The 19,828-nt window shown below is 36.4% G+C and overlaps 1 protein-coding gene and 1 non-coding gene across 2 annotated transcripts in view; one reads left to right on the top strand and one right to left on the bottom strand.

Annotated features, from left to right (window-relative positions):
- Window positions 1–18,254, top strand: part of LOC149415264 (uncharacterized) — a 36,636-nt gene extending 18,382 nt beyond the window's left edge. Inside the window, exons 3-7 of the mRNA XM_089642839.1 lie at window positions 1,103–1,261; window positions 2,112–2,303; window positions 3,217–3,414; window positions 4,677–5,009; window positions 18,121–18,254. Coding sequence (XP_089498965.1) covers window positions 1,103–1,261; window positions 2,112–2,303; window positions 3,217–3,414; window positions 4,677–5,009; window positions 18,121–18,254 — 1,016 coding nt within the window. The remainder of the gene's footprint in view (window positions 1–1,102; window positions 1,262–2,111; window positions 2,304–3,216; window positions 3,415–4,676; window positions 5,010–18,120) is intronic.
- On the bottom strand, window positions 10,375–10,446 carry TRNAD-GUC (transfer RNA aspartic acid (anticodon GUC)). The gene has a single exon. It is a non-coding gene; the product is annotated as a tRNA-Asp (tRNA).
- Window positions 18,255–19,828: the final 1,574 nt, after the last annotated feature.

Here is a 19,828-nt window from a genome sequence, read left to right as displayed (position 1 = left end):
CATTATCTGAGATTTGAGTAGATGCAGGTCACACAATATCTGAGATTTTCGGTGGTCAAGGGTCATAACACCTACATTCTTTCCAAAACACTCCTTGTCTCATCCACATTCATATCATGACCGGTCAGTGGTTGAGTGGGCATAGCGCTTGGGTCTCACCCGAGCGTCGCGTGTTCGATTCCTCGGATGGCTAAGTCCTCCATCACAACACAAGCAACATTTTCGGCTTTCTGTGGTGGTAGTAGGAGATTTTCAAACATTGTTGGGTTATTCGTAACCTGGGAATGTTTGTCTTTCTTTAAAAAAAATAAAAAATAAATAAATACACTGTCTCGTACATACTCTTTTATTATTCTGACTATTGACATGGCCCGACTCAAGTATCTGAGTCACTTTATCGTGCCATGCATTTCTCGTGCGTCCCTGACTTCTGCTACCATTCGCATTTGCGTCATATATTCTCCTTACACTTCTTTTTTCGCTCATTCGCTCTACATACCCAAACCATCTAAGCGTCTCTTTCTTAATCTTACTCATTACGCTTATATCAGCCTATCATACTTTGCGGATCTCCACATTTCTCACACGATCATACATGGTTTTACCACACATACGCCTTAAAGATGTCATTTCTACAGCATTCAATCTACTTTCATCCTTCCTCTGCCAGTTCCATGCCTCACTCCATACATCAGGGTAAGCACCAGTACTCCATTGTGGACTGCTTTGGACATTTTTTTGTTAGCGCCAACTGCTGTTCGCACACGGATTTGCAAATATAAAGCCTTCCTTAAAAACTTGCGCCGTAGGCAAATTTTTCTTATCATTCATAAGAGAATTCCTTTTATCTAGAAGTGCACTATTAAAATTCAAAAGTACCTATTTAATTTCCATTCTGCAGGTTTGATCAATACCTACTTCTGTTTTGATTGCTCATCAGTAGCACCCGATGAAAAATATTGACTAAAAGATTTCGGATGTAACTTATTGTAATCACAATGTTCTTGAAATAGTGTTAATAAACTTCCAACTAAATGGCTGCTAGTTCCAACTTTCTCGGTATGTTATTGTTGAGTCTAATGGTGCATTGTTTGACTTGTAGGTTACTGCAAGCGTCCAGGCGAGTGTAGATGCAAGCTGGGCTTCTACGGTGAAAGGTGTAACAAATGCATCGCACTGCCCGGCTGTCAGCACGGCTACTGCAACGTCTCCTTCGAGTGCATCTGCAACAGGGGATGGGATGGACTCTTCTGCTCTGAACGTAAGTCCAGTAGAAAATATTTATTTATTTAGAATTAACGGCACAAGTGCCAGTTACATACATGACAGTCAAATATTCACTGCTAAAATGTTTAATTAGTAGAGCTTTATACTACAATAGAGGCATATTAAAAACATCAGCTAACATAGCATAAGAGTCGCCAATGGTGTGTAATCTTTTTATAACATAACTTTCTAGATATTATTATCATTAGATATAATAATAATATCCAATATCGGCTACTGGCATTATACCTAGCTCTCTCATTCAAAATTTAGGCGTATTAGATATGTCAAAGAATTTATACATAAACATGTAAACATCAGTCATTTTAAATACATGTAGGATTACGAAAGATTTTATAAATATTTATATTGAGGGATCAGTAGGATTTATAGGTCCAATTATAAGTTCTACCGAGCCGAACCCTCTGATATGAAAATATCTGGAGTCAGTGAATTATTTTCCCATTTGATCTCTGGTGATTTGAATTGTTGTTTTGTATTTATTATGCTTATATAATGCACTTGCATAATGTGGATTGACTAGGTGATCATTTGTGGAAAAGTGTGTGGAAGGGTTTAGTTTTTTCCTGTGGGGAAGATGTAACCCGGACATAAAGTCGGAAAAATATTACAAAAAATAAAATAATATCTAATACCTACGTATTTCAAAAATTAATATTTATTGTAGATATCTGATAAATACGTCGATTAACTACAACATATCACTAGAAAAAACCTCCCAACTATTCTTCACCAATGAAAATGAAAACTTTTGAATATAAATTTGATTGAAATAATTGAGTAAAATCCAAGAAATTCAAAAGATATTCTGTTTTGTTTATCAGCGGTGTGCCGAGAGGACTGTCATCCGACCCGCGGCTATTGCAACTCTCCAGGAGCATGCACGTGTCGCCTGGGCTGGGCGGGCTCCAACTGCCGCTCCTGCCAGCCGCTGCCCGGCTGCCAGCAGGGATACTGCGACAAGCCGCTGGAGTGCAAGTGCTTACCAGGATACACGGGCCTGCTGTGCCAGACGCGTGAGTGGAAAGCTAAAACAACCGTGCTTCCTTGTTAACAATTCTCCTCAATCCTTGCAACAATCTTTTAGTACATCTCTGGAACGTGACCGGAACGTTTCAACACCCAACCTCATCATGTCCCGTGTCAGCATCGATGATAAGGTATCTGAAATGTTTGTCAGACATTAGTGGTGTGTCTAGTGTAGGTTCCAAAACTCCTCCACAGTGACATCCAACCTTGTCACCAGTCTCTGATTTGGAACGTATCATCTGACTTCTGTGAAACGTGTCAGGAATGTTTTGAAATAACAGTCCTAAAGTCACGTTGCTTTAAGACGTTCCTTTTCATGTTCACCAGGAACGCTAATAGAACCCTGTCCATCCGAGAAAAATGAGTATTGCTAATTTATTAAGAATCTCTTCAAATTATTGGTAATTCGGTTAATAATGGGATAGCAGGGCTTTGACAAATGAATTAACAGGTTTTCTGATAAAATTTTAGTATATTTCGAATCATCACGATGCGCGATGTCGGAACGCTTGTTCGAATACGTTTTCCGATATCGCGATAATATATTCGTGTTTTACGAATAGTTTATCGCGGGAAATAAAAAAAATGAAGAGATAAGTGTAGTCATATATTCACACCTCTAAAACCTTGTAATTTTATGTAGGTACCCATCTAATGAACGTATTTATTCATATTTGGGTCGGGAACACATGGGTCGTTTCGGCTTCCAACAACTCCAAATCATCATGTCTCTTGACATGTGATGCCTAAAAGTTTGGCGACATTTCCGTGACTCTCTCAGACGCCCTTGGTGCCTCTGTATATATAAACGTATGTTTATACAAAGATGGTCCATACTACGAGCGTTGAAGTTAGCAACTAACTAATAAACACGAGCTAAATGTTTTTTTTCTTCTTCAGCAATCTGCTCGCAGGGCTGCCACAATGAGCGCGGTTACTGCCGCCGGCCCGGAGAGTGCCGGTGTCGCGTGGGCTGGATGGGTCCCAAGTGCGATCGCTGCCACGCCTACCCTGGCTGCAGCAAGGAGCACGGCATGTGCCGCCGGCCTTGGGACTGCCTGTGCCAGCAGGGATGGGGTGGAATGCTATGTGACCAAGGTAACATTACAATACATCCTTTATAATCATTCCCGGTGATGACTGTCTGACAGTGCGATCTACTGGAAATGCCCATGTTAGGAAATTTTACATGTCCACTCATTGGAAAGAGACTCACAATTTCTACACCGGCTCTTTTCAAAATTTTAATATCAAAGGTTGGTGATGGTCTGGATTGTAAGCCACACAGACCATCAGGGAATAATTAATTATGAAAATATGAAAAAAAAGGTTGATTTCAAAATTCACTCTGCAGGCCGCGTAACAAATTATCATCCATCCACCAAATACATAAAACAGAGATCTCACCGAATATATCACTCGCATTAAGATTGGCAGCAATTCCTTATTCTCAATGTTACTCTCCGAATTCGGCAGCGAATTGCAATCAGCACAATAAAACTTGCATTCGCACCATGAAATAATGATCTGTCACGACAAGCTCTCAAGAGAGTAGAATTTAGAATAAATTGAAATAACACATTGTAATTCAAAAAGTACTGTCACTTTCTTGTGACAAAAATATTTAAATCTTTTATTCGTAAATCGACCAAACGGGAATAGTGGTGCCCTCTTTTGTCAAACAACATAATTCAGATGAATCCAGCTGCTTAATGCACAGATGACTTAATTTCATTGTCACTTACATACCTGCAGAAAATAAAAATCTATACAATAACTGACCAGAGATGTCTATCTTGTCCACTATTTTTAATTTTAAGTTAACTAATTTTAAGTCTACTGCTTCTCCAAAGGTATTTTATTTGTTTTTTTAATCTTGGTCCTTTGGCCTCAATCAGGCTTTCCTAGGTGTGATTTGAGATTATAAATTAAAAATAAACCATGATAATTACCTAGGGGCCCCTAATTCTAGCTCAGTGACATCAGAACGTCCTTAGATTTATGTTTAGTTAAGAGTTTCTTTTTTAATCTCACATACTAATTTCAGTTGTTGGTCCGTCACTCTTTGAACGTAACTCTGGTTCAGGTACGACGGATTTGATCTGAATTTAAGTCTAGTATTCAAAATTGGAACCGACTGTGAAAAGAACAAAGTACCTACCTACTTTATCGCTTGTCGGAATTCTTCGCACAATCAGTTCTATTTTTTTAAATGACACCACAAAGCAAATTTGAGTTCATTGAACCAGATTTCACGCAGGACTAACGTACATCACAGACAACCGAAATTAGAATGTTTGTTAACAATAATGTTGTTTTGCTTAATTTATTTTAAATTTTATCATTTCTAATATTTTCAGAACTCAACCACTGCGAGATGAATAACGGAACCTGCCAACACGGCGGAAAGTGCACCAGTCTCCCCAAAGAAGATGGCCTCTTCCGCTGCGAGTGTCCTTCTGGCTTCAAAGGTAGACAGTGCGAGCTGTCCCCCATGCTCCCCGTCACAACCACCTCTCCCAAAACACCCTCGGAGCCCATCATCGACATGAACTTCAACTCCTCAATGCTGATGGAGAACTCCGAAGAAGACACCACTGTGCTGGGCGTGAAACCCATCAATAGCGGAAGCAGTGGAAGTAACGAGAGTAGTGAGAGTAGCGAAAGTAGCGGAAGCAGGCCTAGTAGCGCAAGTAACGCAAATAACGCAAATACCGCAAATACCGCAAATACCGCAAGTAACGCAAATAGCGCAACTGGTGTTACTAGCACAAATGGCGTAAACGCCACGATCAGCACTGACGATAATGAAACATAAGAGATTAATTTTATGTAAGCCGTGTCGATAACTCAATTTAATTCTCTAAAGCTAGCAAATTTTTTGTAGGATAGTTGATTCATGAAAAACATTGATGCAAATATTTGTCATTCAAATAATTCTCGTAAATTCATTTGAATAACATTTTTCTAATCTATTGACTAAAAAATCACGGTCATTCTTGACAAGTCAGTTCCAATTTTGAAAATGGCGAATTAAATAAATTTCTGTTACAAACATTACATAGTAGGTACGTACCTACTTTATCGCTTGTCGGAATACTTCAAACAACAGTTCCAAATTTGAAAATGACATAAATTTGAGTTCTACAGTTGAACCCTTTGAAGTTGTTTTATGAATTAGGGAGTACTGAAAAAACACACACTTACTGATGAAGGTATTTTAAAAAGAAACTAAATTAAGTATTTAAAAAATAGGCAATACTCCTTTCTTGATTAAGCCGTTCATTTCTTAATAGACTGATGAAATAAGCGGGTGTGTTTACATCAGATATTTTTATTAAGTTGGTACTTCCTTTACTATTATGTAATCTATGTTAGTAGGTAGGTACCTATATATAAACGGTGTTCTCAATTACTTCTATTTATCCAACTATTTATTTGAAGTACCTACCTGTAAATTGCAATAAATTTTAGCCACGTTTAGGCAATATTAGAAGTTAAAGTATGTACTTATCTAGATGCTTTTTTCGAAATGAATTATTTATTTATTTACAGATGTTAAAGTTTTCATTGAATTGTGTTAGTTTTCATGGTGGAAACTGTTCACACAACGGGAAAATATTAATATTGAATATTCAGAAATTTATTGAATGAAATGGTAGTAGGTTTTTGATTAGTATTATTTAATTTTGTTGGAATGTTTTTTATCGTCACTCATTATTTATTTTCACTATTTATTTATTTGTCACTATTTATTGTTGATTTAATAAAAATATTGTTAGTAAAAATATAAATAAAAATTGTAATTATTTCATATTTTATATGTCACATAAAATCCACCCTAGTGAATTTACCTGCGACGTTTGGTAGCCCTTGGGAGTCATTGGGAGTTCAATCGGAGATTAAACAGGAGAAAAAAATCACTCATCCGTATATCCTATGTTTGTCTTTTGCACAATTGATTTTCTCTAAAGGAATTTCATGACATCACATGCACCAGAGACCTACATATAGCAACAATATACGATTTGGCGATTAAATCGAAAATCACAATTCATATTAGAAATGTTACGTTTCAGATAACTTACTAGAATAACAAACATCTCTATGTCGATATATCGATTCTTGCAAAATACTATTCCGTACAAAGTCGGTGTTATCTCATAGTCGCTGCACACCCGTACACACGTAGAAAAATCGGTATTGCTAGTCCTTCAAATTATTGGTAATCCGGTTAAAACGGGATTGCAGGCCTTTAACGAATGAATTAATAGGTTTCCTGATGAAATTTTAGTAAAATACACATACGAGTATATTATCATGATGTCGGAACAAGTGTTCGTAAAAATCCTGATATTTTTGCATTTCGTCGAACACGTGTTCCGATACATTAGGAAACTGGTAACATTTTATTAGGAAAACACGCTTGCAATTCGGTTAATAACTGCATTACCAACAATTTGAATTGATTCTTAATAAATTAGCAATACTATTTTTTATTCGTGCAGCTAAATATATTCGAAATTTTATTAAAGTTTATCAGAAAACCTGTAAACTCATTCATTAAAGGCCTACAATCCCATTTTAATCGGATTACCAATAATTTTAAGAGATTCTTAATAAATTAGCAGGTGCTCGAACACGTGTTCCGATTCATTAGGAAACTTGTAACATATTATTAGGAAACAGCTTTCAATCCGATTAATAACCGGATTACCAATAGATATAATTTGAATTGATTCTTAATAAAGTAGCAATACAAATTTTTCTTCGTGCAGCTAAATATATTCAAAATTTAATAAAAGTTTATCAGGAAACCTGTAAATTCATTCGTTAAAGGGCTGCAATCCCGTTTTAACCGGATTACCAATAATTTGAAGAGATTCTTAATAAATTAGCAGTACTTATTTTTCTCCGTGCAGCGGAGTATGTTTTGTATGAACTATTTCTTGAAGCAAAAAGTCAAATAGTCGCTGATTTTTAAACGCACACAAACAAAATTTTTAAACGATTCATTACGGACTTGTTCTCGGGTAGTAGTAATACGAACGGGTGGATTTTTAGTGTAGTAAAATTATAATACAAGTTTGTCTAATTTTCTTACTATTTTTATGAGAGTTCATTGCGCAAACGCACTGTAGAGAAAACCGCCACATGCATTTACGTAAGTATAACCGTCACCGAAGAGATATTCTATAAAGAATAGTATTGTGTACCTATCTGTGTTTCTGAAGTAAGGTTGATTTTATCTTACCTGGGGACACTTGTGATTCAAAAAGGGTGACATCCAACGGACGTCTTTCGATACCTAAAGCCTTTTTGGAACAGATGAATTTCATTGGCACATGTGAGTCCTCGGCGTCAAATGTCTTTATTAAAGATCACAATTCTAGGGTTTTTTTCCATACGTTGACTCACCTTGATGTACTTATTTGTAGTAGCTGTAAATTTCTTAACGCGTTGCTTAATTCGTAGAGCAACATTATAAGTTAAGAATGTTTAGAAATTTACAACCTTAGCGAAAAATGTGAAACACGTTGTATTTTCTCAGCTACTGAAACACCTTTTTGTAATAAGATACACAGATTGGTAATTACACAGAATAAGTGCGACGTTTTTCTGTGCCACACTAACTTCAATAGTCTAATATGGAAATTGTTAATGTATCGAAGGTGCTCATGACGAAATAAATTAACCTGAAAGAAACGCTTTGCATCTGAAAAGGTGATGAAGGAAATTTCATGTGAGGATTATGTTAAATACAAATTTAAGAATGGTGTCTTGTTTTTAAGAGAGCAGGGATTGCAGTTCATATATCTGTGTACATAAAAATGATTTCTCTGAAAGTTTGTTTTTATTGGTGCCAGAAGTGTTAACACTGCGGTGTGCCTGTTGCTGCCAAAAGGGTGTCAGAAGATAATGAGGATGAATTTAAAAAAAAATAAAGAAATTAACATTCCTGGGTTAAAAATAATCTGACTCTATTTAAATTCTCTCTTTATATTTGAAACCGCACAAGAGTCCCAACTTTCCGGAGCCAGTAAGACTATGGCATCCCCAATTGGGGTATGTTGTGAGGTGAATGTATTGGGGAGGGGAGGTTGATAGGGAAGAGGAAGGTGGTGGTACCTGGGTATCCGTGTCACAGCGGTGCTGCCGAAGTATGTTATCTATGTGAAGATATTGTGTCAGCGCTTTATTAGCAGCAGACACATACCTGGACGGATGACGAACCTCGTGCTGGCACTGTTGGTGGACGCGGTGGACTCGCTGCAGCAGCTGGTCCAGTTTCTTCACCACTTACGATTCTTGCTGCAGAGTCTCCATCTTCTATTAACTTCACTTTAGTTTTGTAGTATTTATATTTCTTGTAATACCTGCATCAACTGTAAAACGCCCCTGGTGTGATATCTCCCAAAAGCGGCGCTATATAAATTGTCCAATAAATTAATTTATTAATTAAGAGAGTAAGTCGGGGACGCCCGAGGAAGACTTTACGCATTATCTCTGTACGGAAATAAGATATGGAGTCGAATTAGAGGCGATATAATGTAGATTATCTAAAGTAACAATCTGGTTTATACAGTAGGGAAAGGTAGAAAAAGTTTCAAAGAAAAAGCACTGGAATGAGATATGTAGTCGAATTAATGTAGTTTTTTAACATTAAAAATGTGGATTTCGTACTTTCATGATTCACATCAGAGAATGGTAGAAAAGACACAGAAGTCGAATACGCCCGAGGAATACATGGCACGATCAAATGAAACGAATACTTATTATAATACAATAACAGTACTTCCTCTTATAAAATGCACCCAGTTGATAGGTACAATAAAATTCACAATGTCAAATATTTATCCAAAACCGTTCTCAAGTCCTCGCGAGGAATAGTGTTGTTGAATAAAATTTATAAAATAATTGATACAAACAATAACTCTTTGTACATATGTCTTCCCAATTGTTAGGAATGATTGATAATGAATGATTAATCTGTCTTACAATATATTAAAAAAATATATAATTATGTCTTGTTAAAATAATAATCTATGTTTACCGTTTAGATCAGGGGTCTCCAAACTTTTCAGCTGGAGGGCCACATTGACCACTCCAGTGAGTTCGGAGGGCCAAAACCGTTTTAATTTCTAGACACCCATATATTCTGTCCTAGGGAAGGGGGGGGGGGTAGACAATAGAATTTTCAGGGATGAAAATATAGCTTTAGATAACGTAGCTTTGAAGATAATTTTTGATACTCGTTTCTCAGACCTTGATATCATTGCGAATCAAATAAAGATTTTTCAAAAAAATCCTCTTGATATATTCGCGCGCGATACTTGTGGACGCAATGTATTGGTGCCAAGTACCTCGCCAACGAGCATATTTATTTAAAAAATTCGCGGAGTTTTCGCCTCTTCTGAGCAAGGTCTTAGCCATTAGCTGTCGCGGGTCCTTGATGACACTGGTCATAAGATGTCGCGGGTCGGATGGAAGACACTGGCGGGCCGGATACGGCCCGCGGGCCGTAGTTTGGAGACCCCTGGTTTAGATGATTGCGTCACCAATTTAAAAATAAATGTAGTGTCAAACATTTGATCTAGAATGAGAGGTCATTTGTAGGTAGATTTATTATTACCAAGGAATGGTTGTACTCGTAATAATATTAATGAGCTGTTTAATAAGTGTGAACCAGTGTTAAACAAAATAATTATAATGTTTAAAAAATCGGTAATTTCCTAAAAAAAAAAATTGTACAGTAAAAACATGGCGAACATAACCTTATTCTTTGACAGTGAAGAAGAAGAACGAATAAGAGGCATACAAAATACAAATACAATATTGGATTGAATCACCGATACAATATTGTATTTGTATGCTTTTTTTAAGGAATTCTGTTTTTATATGGACAAAACTATCTACTGTTATTCATATTGCATACGCACGGGTTGCAAACAAAAAACATCGTCGTAACATTGTCGAATTTTAATAAAAATAAATTAATTAACGCCATCTATGAACACGTAGAATATTACGAGCGTCGCGTTTAACCTAAAAAAAATTCTCTCCAGCGGGGAATCGAACCCCGGTCTCCCGCGTGACAGGCGGGGATACTTACCACTATACTACTGAAGATACTCAATCGAGTGGCAAATTTTTGAATTTAACATTGCAATGATTTTTTGTCTTATATATCGGTCTTAAAAAGAAAGCATTTTAGTGTTTTTAAACATAGTAGGTTTTTTTCACTATAATACATCGATTTTAAAATGTCATTTGAATTGAACCCAAGAACTGCAGGTAGGACCAATATTAGTAATGTCATCCTATTTCACAGCAATGCGTATAGGTATATCCGAGTGTTTGTGAGTAATTCGTTAATTGTCACTAAACAGTTGATAGAATGCATTGTTATCGACAAGGAGTCCATCTGCAGAGTTTCAACTTGATCGGGTGTGGGTAAGTGCGTTAATTTCCGCTTCCAAGATTTGCATTAATCCATTCAAGAAAATGAAAGTGAAAAACAAATAGATATATTTAAAAAGTCCTAATGCCTCAAGGCTGGTACTTTGATACTATAAATAATCGACGTTTTCCGCTATTTAAGCCCCTCATTATAGAATTTTGTTTTGTTTTTTTTGTTTAATAGGGTGGAACAGATACAGATATCAATTTACAAGAATATACAAAACATCAACCAGAGAATTCACCTGCATCCAAACTATTTCTCACGAATTGACTTAAACAGCACTTAAAATCATAATATACAAATATTTTGACTTATAAATAGGGGAAAAATATATACATAAGAATATTATTATACAAATAGAGATATGAAAAAAATGCGCAATATCCTTACAAGAATTTACAAATTATTTTTGAAAAAATTTAGAGGGTAAAATAAAAAATATATATATATAAATAGATAAACATTGTTAAACAGAAATTTAAAAAAAAAATATTGTTCTTGGGGTATTATGACGTGTTACGCTACATCCTTCCTTAGCCAACGTTTCGGACATGATTACAGTTCTCCTTATAGTTCATCCTTCATTAACCAGCTCCAATCCTCTAAGAGCTGGTATTACAATGTAATTTAAAATGGTTTTCTGTGTTTATTCGGTGATATTTATGAATTTCAATTGCCTCCGTAGTTAGGCGTGAGCCATGCGTTTTGGGTCTTTTCGGAATAAATCCAAAATTCGAATAAGTGTTTGGTAATTGCCAATTTGTCAGAATTGCCGAGTTTACTTGCTCGTAAGCGTTCTGGTCTTGCCATTTTGTTTTAGAAAACACATACCTTGATATTCATCCCTATATAATATGCTTTTCAACAAAATTCCTCTTTGGGTTTATGTTGACGTGTTTTTTTTTATTTTTATTATTATTTTTTTTTATGTGACACCTCACAAGAGTGTGAGCAGTGCCTGTGCAGTGTACAGACAGGGGAACTATGTCACCACCCGGTTGGGCGGCGTTGTGAGGCGGAATAAGGTAGGGGCTGTAGGAAGGGATTTGTTAATGCGGGCCTTGAAGTGGCTCGGATTATAGGAGGGAGGAAAAACAGATGCCGGTAGCTCGTTCCACATACGAGCTGACTTCAAAACAAAAAACGAGTCGTAAAAACGACCCGTTCTCATGAAGCCAAAAGTTTCTGCACTCTGTGCAGAAACGGGCGGTCCGTTTGATAGATTCCCCAATCTTAACAAACGGACTGCAATCTTTAGAGCACAGGCGTCAGGTAGGTATGCTGTCCTTATTCTATCGGCATTACAATGGAAGATGCTCTGAGGAACTAGCTTCATTGATCCCTTCGGCACCGGTGCGTAGTCGGGATACACGCCAAACGCGCGCCCAACATTTGTACACAGTTGACACTTGTCACATGAGAACGGGTCGCTTCTACGATTCGTTCTTAAGTTCAACAGCTCGGCTGTGGAACGAACTGCCGGCCTCTGTGTTTCCTCCCTCCTACAACATGGGACTCTTCAAGACCCATGTTCACTCCTTCCTCTCCAAAAAAAGACCCTCCACACAGCATCCCCAAAGATGACATAGGCCCCGAGGGAAATTATTTTCTTCAGGGCCTCCTGTGTGGAGTAAATATAAAAATAAAAAAAAAGCCAACGTCAACCGTGAACGGGTGTTCAGTTCGTGTCCGTCGAGTTTCGCGCACGTGCACCGGTGCATCAGGAATCAATGCTGCTAGCTCCTTCGAGCAGGCTCCATTGAAATACCTGTAGAACAGACACAGCATGCTTACATTGCGTCTATGCATTAGAGAAACATCGGTCTGTCAACAACGGATTGTCAATCAGACGGATCGCTCTCCTTTGCACAGATTCAAGCAGGTTTATTAAGTATTTTGGGGCACCAGCCCAAAGGTGGCTCCCAAATTCAATAGTTGGGCGGACTTGAGACTTGTACAGGGTCAGCAGCTGGTCACTATTGAAGAATCTCCATAGCCCTGTACAAGACGCCCAACTTTTTGGAGGCCTGATTTACTCGGGCTTCTATGGATCCCCGATACTTGAGCTGGTCTGATATAGTAACTCCAAGCATTTCAATGGAGTCTTTATTGGGGAGAGTGCTCCCATCAAATTGCACCAGACAGTCATTGATCTCCCTCTTTGCCGAAATCAGACACGCTTGGGTTTTTGAGACGTTGAAACTGACCAAGTTGGCCTTACACCAGGCACGAACCATCTCGAGGTGGTGGTAAATTTTTTGCTTCAAAACTTCCCGAGCTGTTCGGACATCATAGGTGGAAGGGGGCCTGTCAAAAAGATAACCCTCGTGAACGGTGCTGTCATCAGCGTAGCAGTGAATTGGTGCACATTCAACGAGATCGTTGATGTGCAATAAAAACAGCGTCGGAGACAGCACAGATCCTTGTGGCACCCCCGCATTGATTTGGTGCGGTGAGGAAGAAGAGCCGTCAACCACGGTTTGAATTGTTCTTCCCCTCAGAAAGTCCGCAATCCAACTATGCAGGGTTGGGTGGATCCCATACGATGGTAACTTCCCGATAAGCGCCCGGTGCCAGACTCTGTCAAAGGCTTTGTAGATATACAGGGTGTATCGGCACTAACCCGACAAACTTTAACCAGCTATTCCTTAGCACATTTGGAGTATAAAATGTTATGTGCACTTTGCTGTCCGGTAACGTTTTTTTTAAATAAAAAAATAATTAAACATATTTTCACCACATGTCACCACTGTTTTATCCTTTGTCAAAATTTGAAAGCAACGTCGCAACTCGCGTGCCGCTGCGAACGAAGCCCGTATTACATAATCCAGTACCAGAAAATAAATATTTTATTTAACAATAATAATTATTCACATTTTTCGTATGCGAATCACTGATTGTCTTCTTGTATTGTACACATCAGTTTTATTTTTGTATCTAAATTGTTTCACCTCTGGAATGCTCTGGTTTCACCTCTTACGCGTTTCACGTATTAAATAGTCTAATTTTGAAACTAAGAAACTAATTAGTAGGTTTCCTGAATTTATAATCGAAGTCCAATAATTCTGAGCACTTTTAAAAACAATTTTCCTCACTTAGGTACTTATCAATAATAATAATTGGATTATTTGAACAGCGCCGTTGTTTTTTAAATCACCGTAAGTGCTCTGTCAAAATGTTACTTGCTAGGCTATCCTACAACGTATATTTTTTAATAAATTTAGTTACTTACAACATCGCGGAATGTGATTTATGAATATTATTGCTTATGTTAAAAGCCTTCCAGAATTACCGGAACATAACGAGCAGCTTGACACACTTAAGTTTATTTCCACTAATTTGAAGGTACAAAGAATGTATAGTTTTAAAAACAATCCTGATGAATAAAAAAACGGTTCATATAAAACTGCTGCGCAACACACTCACACAAAGGAAAGCACTCACACAAACGTCATGACTGCATTGGATTGACCACCTGCAAATGAATGCTGCCAGATTGCTAAGTTATTTACATAATAATTATTAAATTTTATTTAAAACATCGCAAATTTTTTAAAAACTCGACAATAAATTACAACTATAATTTAAAAAAATATTCTTAACCCCACGCTTTTTTGTAATTGATTAATTAATTCATAATTTAAACGTTGCTTGAAATGACTAGCCGTATTTGGTGACCAGATCTGAATATCCAGGTCTCCTCACCTTCCACTCCTTCCCTTAGCCATAAAACTTTCCCCAATTCAACATAAAAATTGTGTAGATATATCGGATGTAATGAAATGCATGATAATTAGACCCCAAAATACTTAATTATTCAGGGAAATAAATCCCTGAGTCATCAGTTAGAAATACCAACGACATTAAGTGAAATTTTAAACAATGCAATAATAGGAATTAGCATATAATAATTTACGACAATTTACTCGGAAATCAATAAAGCCAGGATAATAAAAATAGAAAGTTATCACTTACGTCATCTGTAAGTGGCTTCACCACAGTTTGATAATGCCGTCAGAAGGTGAAACAGCTGTCACGCGTAATAATAATTACAACTAGCAGAACTTGTTTATAAACACACTGTTTTTATAAATTTAATAATAAGACTGTTAAAAATTAAAAAAATCTCTAAATTGAAATGGAGTTCTACAAACAAAACTTAAAATCAAATAAATTTATTGCGAAGGTTCAAAGTACTGTACTGTAATATTATATTAAATAATACTTGGAAATATTTGAATAAATTTTTTACGTGTTTAATTATTGTTTGAAGTCAGATTAAAGCGATTAAAAAACCCACCTGGCAATTCTTATTCGAGTTTCGTTGTATACTTACGTATTGGCGCGCTTTTACAATAACAATGGTATGGCATCATTCGTCTCATTTTTAACTATTATTATTTAGTGTGTAGGAAAGAGCGAAGATGGTTTTCGACACACTTGCTTATAATAGCCCACACGGGACTTGAGACAGAATACGTGTGAAAGAGATGACAGTAGCGCGGCGTTGCCAAGTACTTTACCCCTATACTGGGGGCAGTAACGGAGTGTGGAAATTTTATTTATTTTTTGTTTTTAAAAGAAAAAAAATGTTACCGGACAGCAAAGTGCCCATAACATTTTTTACTCCAAATGTGCTAAGGAATAGCTGGTTAAAGTTTGTCGGGTACGTGCCGATACACCCTGTATATGTGTTATTTATTGTATAACTTTAATTATTGTTATTTTGTGTTGTTGTTTTCTACTTAAGTTTATAATCTTTTATTTATATTTATTACCTCCCTTCTTTATTTGTCGATGTGAAATTTATAATTTTGATTTTTCTTAAAATATGTTAAATATCCCATAATCAAAATTAAATCTCCATCTCCTCTCCGTAGTCGAGGGACAACGCTCTCAACCTACAATCCGACGGTCGCAGGTTCAAATCCCGGCGTGCGCAAGTAAATAATACTATAAAATTTTGTGTTATTATACTATTTATTCATTAAAAAATATATATATTGAGATACTAGTGGCGCGTTCCAGAGTGGTAGATATTTTATCAGGTACTCTCCCACCTTCCTCTCCCCTATCTCCTTCCCTCCCCGCTACCTTCACCTTCACAACATACCGCAATTGGGGGTGCCATGGTTTCACTAACACCAGACGGTTGGGGGCAATTGGGACTCTTGTGCTGTATTCGCATTCAAAAATATAAGTCGACGTATATTGCAAATTCTTCATAATATCCCAAATTAATTTTCTGACTCACCGGGATTACAATATTTATGTGGCAAGATTTAAATAATAAATAAGGAAAATAAATTAAATAAGATATAGAAAAGTTTTTGCAGAAAGCTGATCAAGAAAAAAAGCAATAATAAATTATAGTGCCTGTCTTTTCTGGCGTCATGAAATTTGATCAGCTGTTTCTGTCATTAATCAACTTCTAATTCTTCTTCGCATCAAAAACTATGAATCCATGAAATATCCGTTTAACTAAGTGATAAATACCTCTGTGGTTAACAACATATGATTCAGAAAGAAAACAACAAATTGAACAGAGTTATATAACAACATATCATATTACATAAAATTAATTAATCAGAAAAGCCAACTCTCCCTGTAAATGACATAATATTATTATTACATATAATATATTATTTAATTTAAAAGTGGAACACATGTTACAAGAAACAAGTAGATTCAATCGACAGTACATTAACCAGCAACACGTTTAGTGTACCATTCCACTACTCTGAATAACAGCGGCGCATTCTGCCAGTATTTCCCTGTTGCATCAAAATTATAATAAGTCCTATTCGGAAAACTGGAACTGTTGAAAATCATTTATTTGTTAAACGTTTCGTATAAAAGGCTGGCTTGTCCATTTCTTCTTATCATTGGTAGTGCAACTACAGTCAAGACATCTGTTTACTTCTGTTTATTCTCAAGTTTAAAAAATAAACCAAAAATGGTCGCAAAAGTTTTTGTATTGGTGCGTAATATTTCACTAGGTTTTCATTATAATTTCATCTCTAAATACAGGGTCTTCCAATAAGAGGTGTTATTTTGATATTCAATCGTAAAAGATCAATGGTTTCGTTGCTTGTGTGGCACGCAGCGCCGTCTTGTTGAAAGTAAATGTTGTCTAGATTAATGCCATCCAATTCCGGCCATAAAAAATCATTAATCATCTCTCGATAGCGCAATACATTCACCGTAACTGTTGCTCCAGCCTCATTTTCGAAAAAGTAAAGTCCATTGACTCCGCCGGACCATAAACCGCACCAAACAGTCACACGTTAAGGATAAAGAGGCTTTTCAACAATAACTCTTGGGTTTTCCGAGCCCCAGATGCGACAATTTCGCTTGTTGACGAAGCCACCGAGGTGGAAATGGGCCTCATCGCTCAAGATGATTTGCATTTGATTCACTCAAGTGAATTTTAATAATTTCAATGCGTTGTTGAAGCGTGTATCGTTTCATTTTTATTAATGGCATAGTTTCTACTTGTCAAATATTAAAAAAATGACAGCTTCAAAAGTAACATCTACCGAAATAGCGGGCATTCAAAATAACACCTCTTATTGGAAAACCCTGTATTTATAGAAGTAGAGAAAAGTCGATGTTTTGCAAACAAACCAAAAAAATATTTTCGGGCCCTTACATTTCTAACGCTGGCTAAATCGTATGAGATATATTAAAATGATGTACGAAAGAATCGAATTTCTTAAAAACGCCGAGTACACGTCAGCTATTATTTTTTTATAATCTCATTTCATACTTACCAGTCTTGGCTTTGTAGACTTTCGTGTTTTGAGTAAATAATAAGTAGAAACAAGAAAAACAACTTTTATTTAAACAACTTAAAAATCCGTATTATGCTGTATTGCTCTACCTCCTTTTTCAGCCAACGTTTCGGACAGCATTACAGTGTCCATCATCAGGGCAGATGTGTAGACGATGATACTCTAATGCTTACCGAGACGTTTGTTAAAGCAGGAGGTAGTGAAATACGGCATAATACCCCAAAAATAAATCATGATAATGTTCGGTTGCCTAGAAAGATAGAGTTCTTGAAAGGTGAGATCTGATCTGATTCATGAAATCCGAACAGATTTCTGTCAACAATTTCAAAATTTGTTTAAAGATTTTGCCGTGTTTGATTAAAATTTTTAGGAATAATGTCGCTCTTTCGATCTTATTTCCAGCCAATAAATTTAGCTTAAATCGCTGCGAAACCGGGTAATAAATCTAATACACTTATAATTGTTTTTAAATGTTAATATATTATCAACGTTAGTAAAATATCTGTTGGAAAACTTTGCTAACCGAACCAATTGTTTTTATTTTAGGGTTTCTTGGCCTGCATATCTCTCACCAAGAGCGCTCCTCTCCAGCAAAAGAGAAGCCTTGGTGGACTAGGCGGATGGGGTGCACCAGTAATCCAGCCCTGGAGTGGACACAACCTTGGATTGGGAGTACATGACTTAGGGTTGAGTAGACCAATCGTCCAAACTATCCAAACCATCCAACTCCCAACGATTAAGGCCACGTACTCTGTCCCAATCAAAACTATCCCAACCATTGGCTCAATTGGACACATCCCATCTATTAGCTCAATTGGACACCTTCCATCTATAAGCTCAATTGGACATCTTCCATCTATTAGCACTATTGAATCCATCGCACCTATTGAATCAGTTCACTCCATTCCGATTGAAAGCGACATCTCACTTCTTGGTGGATCATCGTTGATTGGAGGTCATATTGGCAGTCCAGCATTCATCGATTCTGGTTTTATTGGTCATGGTTCTCCAATCATCAGCAGTGGTTTGTCGGGACATGGACTGATTGGAGGTGGAATTATTGGGGGCGGTATTATCAAGGGGGGAGTTATAGGTGGACACGGGGTCTATGGAGGTTCGTCCATTTGGTAAATAGGAGTCAACTCAATGGTCGAATATGTTAAATATTTTATCCAGTCATTTATCTCAATATTTTACTTCAATAGGATAACAAATTTTATCTGCGATAATTAATAATCATTTTATGAATATGTATTTTTCACATTGTTTTATATTCACGTAGCGAAACTTTAGGGGGTTTTCAAAAGTTTTCGAAGGTATAATTCTCTTTTTCTTTTGCTGAAAGAATGTTGTAATAGCGTAGGTTTATTTTTTAAGATTACACGACTCAGTCATATTAATATGTATATAGTTTTTTCAACGGACACAAATAAATTGGTTTTTTTTGTTGTTTGATCTTAAGTAAACTTAATTTCTTAGATTTTCTTTGATAATCCCCTGACTTTCCGCAATAAATAACGTTATTTACAAAGAGGTGTTAAAGAAATATTAATATTTATTTACAAAATTTGGTCCCTTATACATAAGCACACGATCACTCTATAAGGTGCAAAACATCATTACAATTTAAAAACAAAAGCTGTTAAGCTCAACAATATGTACGTAGTATTAGGAATAACATAAATGTATAATGTATGAAATGTATGATTACATCATTTAGTATTTTAAGGACGAAAAATCCAACTTATTTCAATAAATTGTTATCTATAATTATATATCTGGTTTCGTTCCTTATGTGGCCTTTTCTTTAACTTGTGTTGGCACACACAATTCTCCCTGTATTGTGTACAGAACTAGTGAATGTATTAAAGTTAAAAACCACTTCTTTTTATTAGCAACAACCGTATTCAGTCCTCCATTTAATTTACCTGCATTCACCTTTCTATAAATGTCCTTATCAGCCTTATCTCTCGTGAACGTACTTCCCAAATACAGGTGGGGCAAATGTAATCACCCTATTGGAAAACGCTATAACATTTCGGTTTTGTCAATTCGGTTTTGACATTTGTGAAGTTAACAAACATAGAATACAAATCGACAAGACATGTGGAGCAAAAGTAATCACCCTATTGAAAAACGCTATAACTGTTATAAATGGCGGCAAATGTTAATTCGGTTTTAATATTTGTAAAGTAAACAAACGCAGAATTAAAATCAATAAGACATAAATCGGTTTACTCCACAAAAACGCGGA

This window comes from Hesperophylax consimilis, chromosome 18, assembly GCF_061612785.1.
Source record: "Hesperophylax consimilis isolate HC1 chromosome 18, BYU_Hcon_1.0, whole genome shotgun sequence".
Lineage (NCBI taxonomy): Eukaryota > Metazoa > Arthropoda > Insecta > Trichoptera > Limnephilidae > Hesperophylax > Hesperophylax consimilis.
The sequence above is the reverse complement of the archived record's forward strand: the minus strand, read 5'-3'. Positions and strand labels throughout refer to the sequence as shown.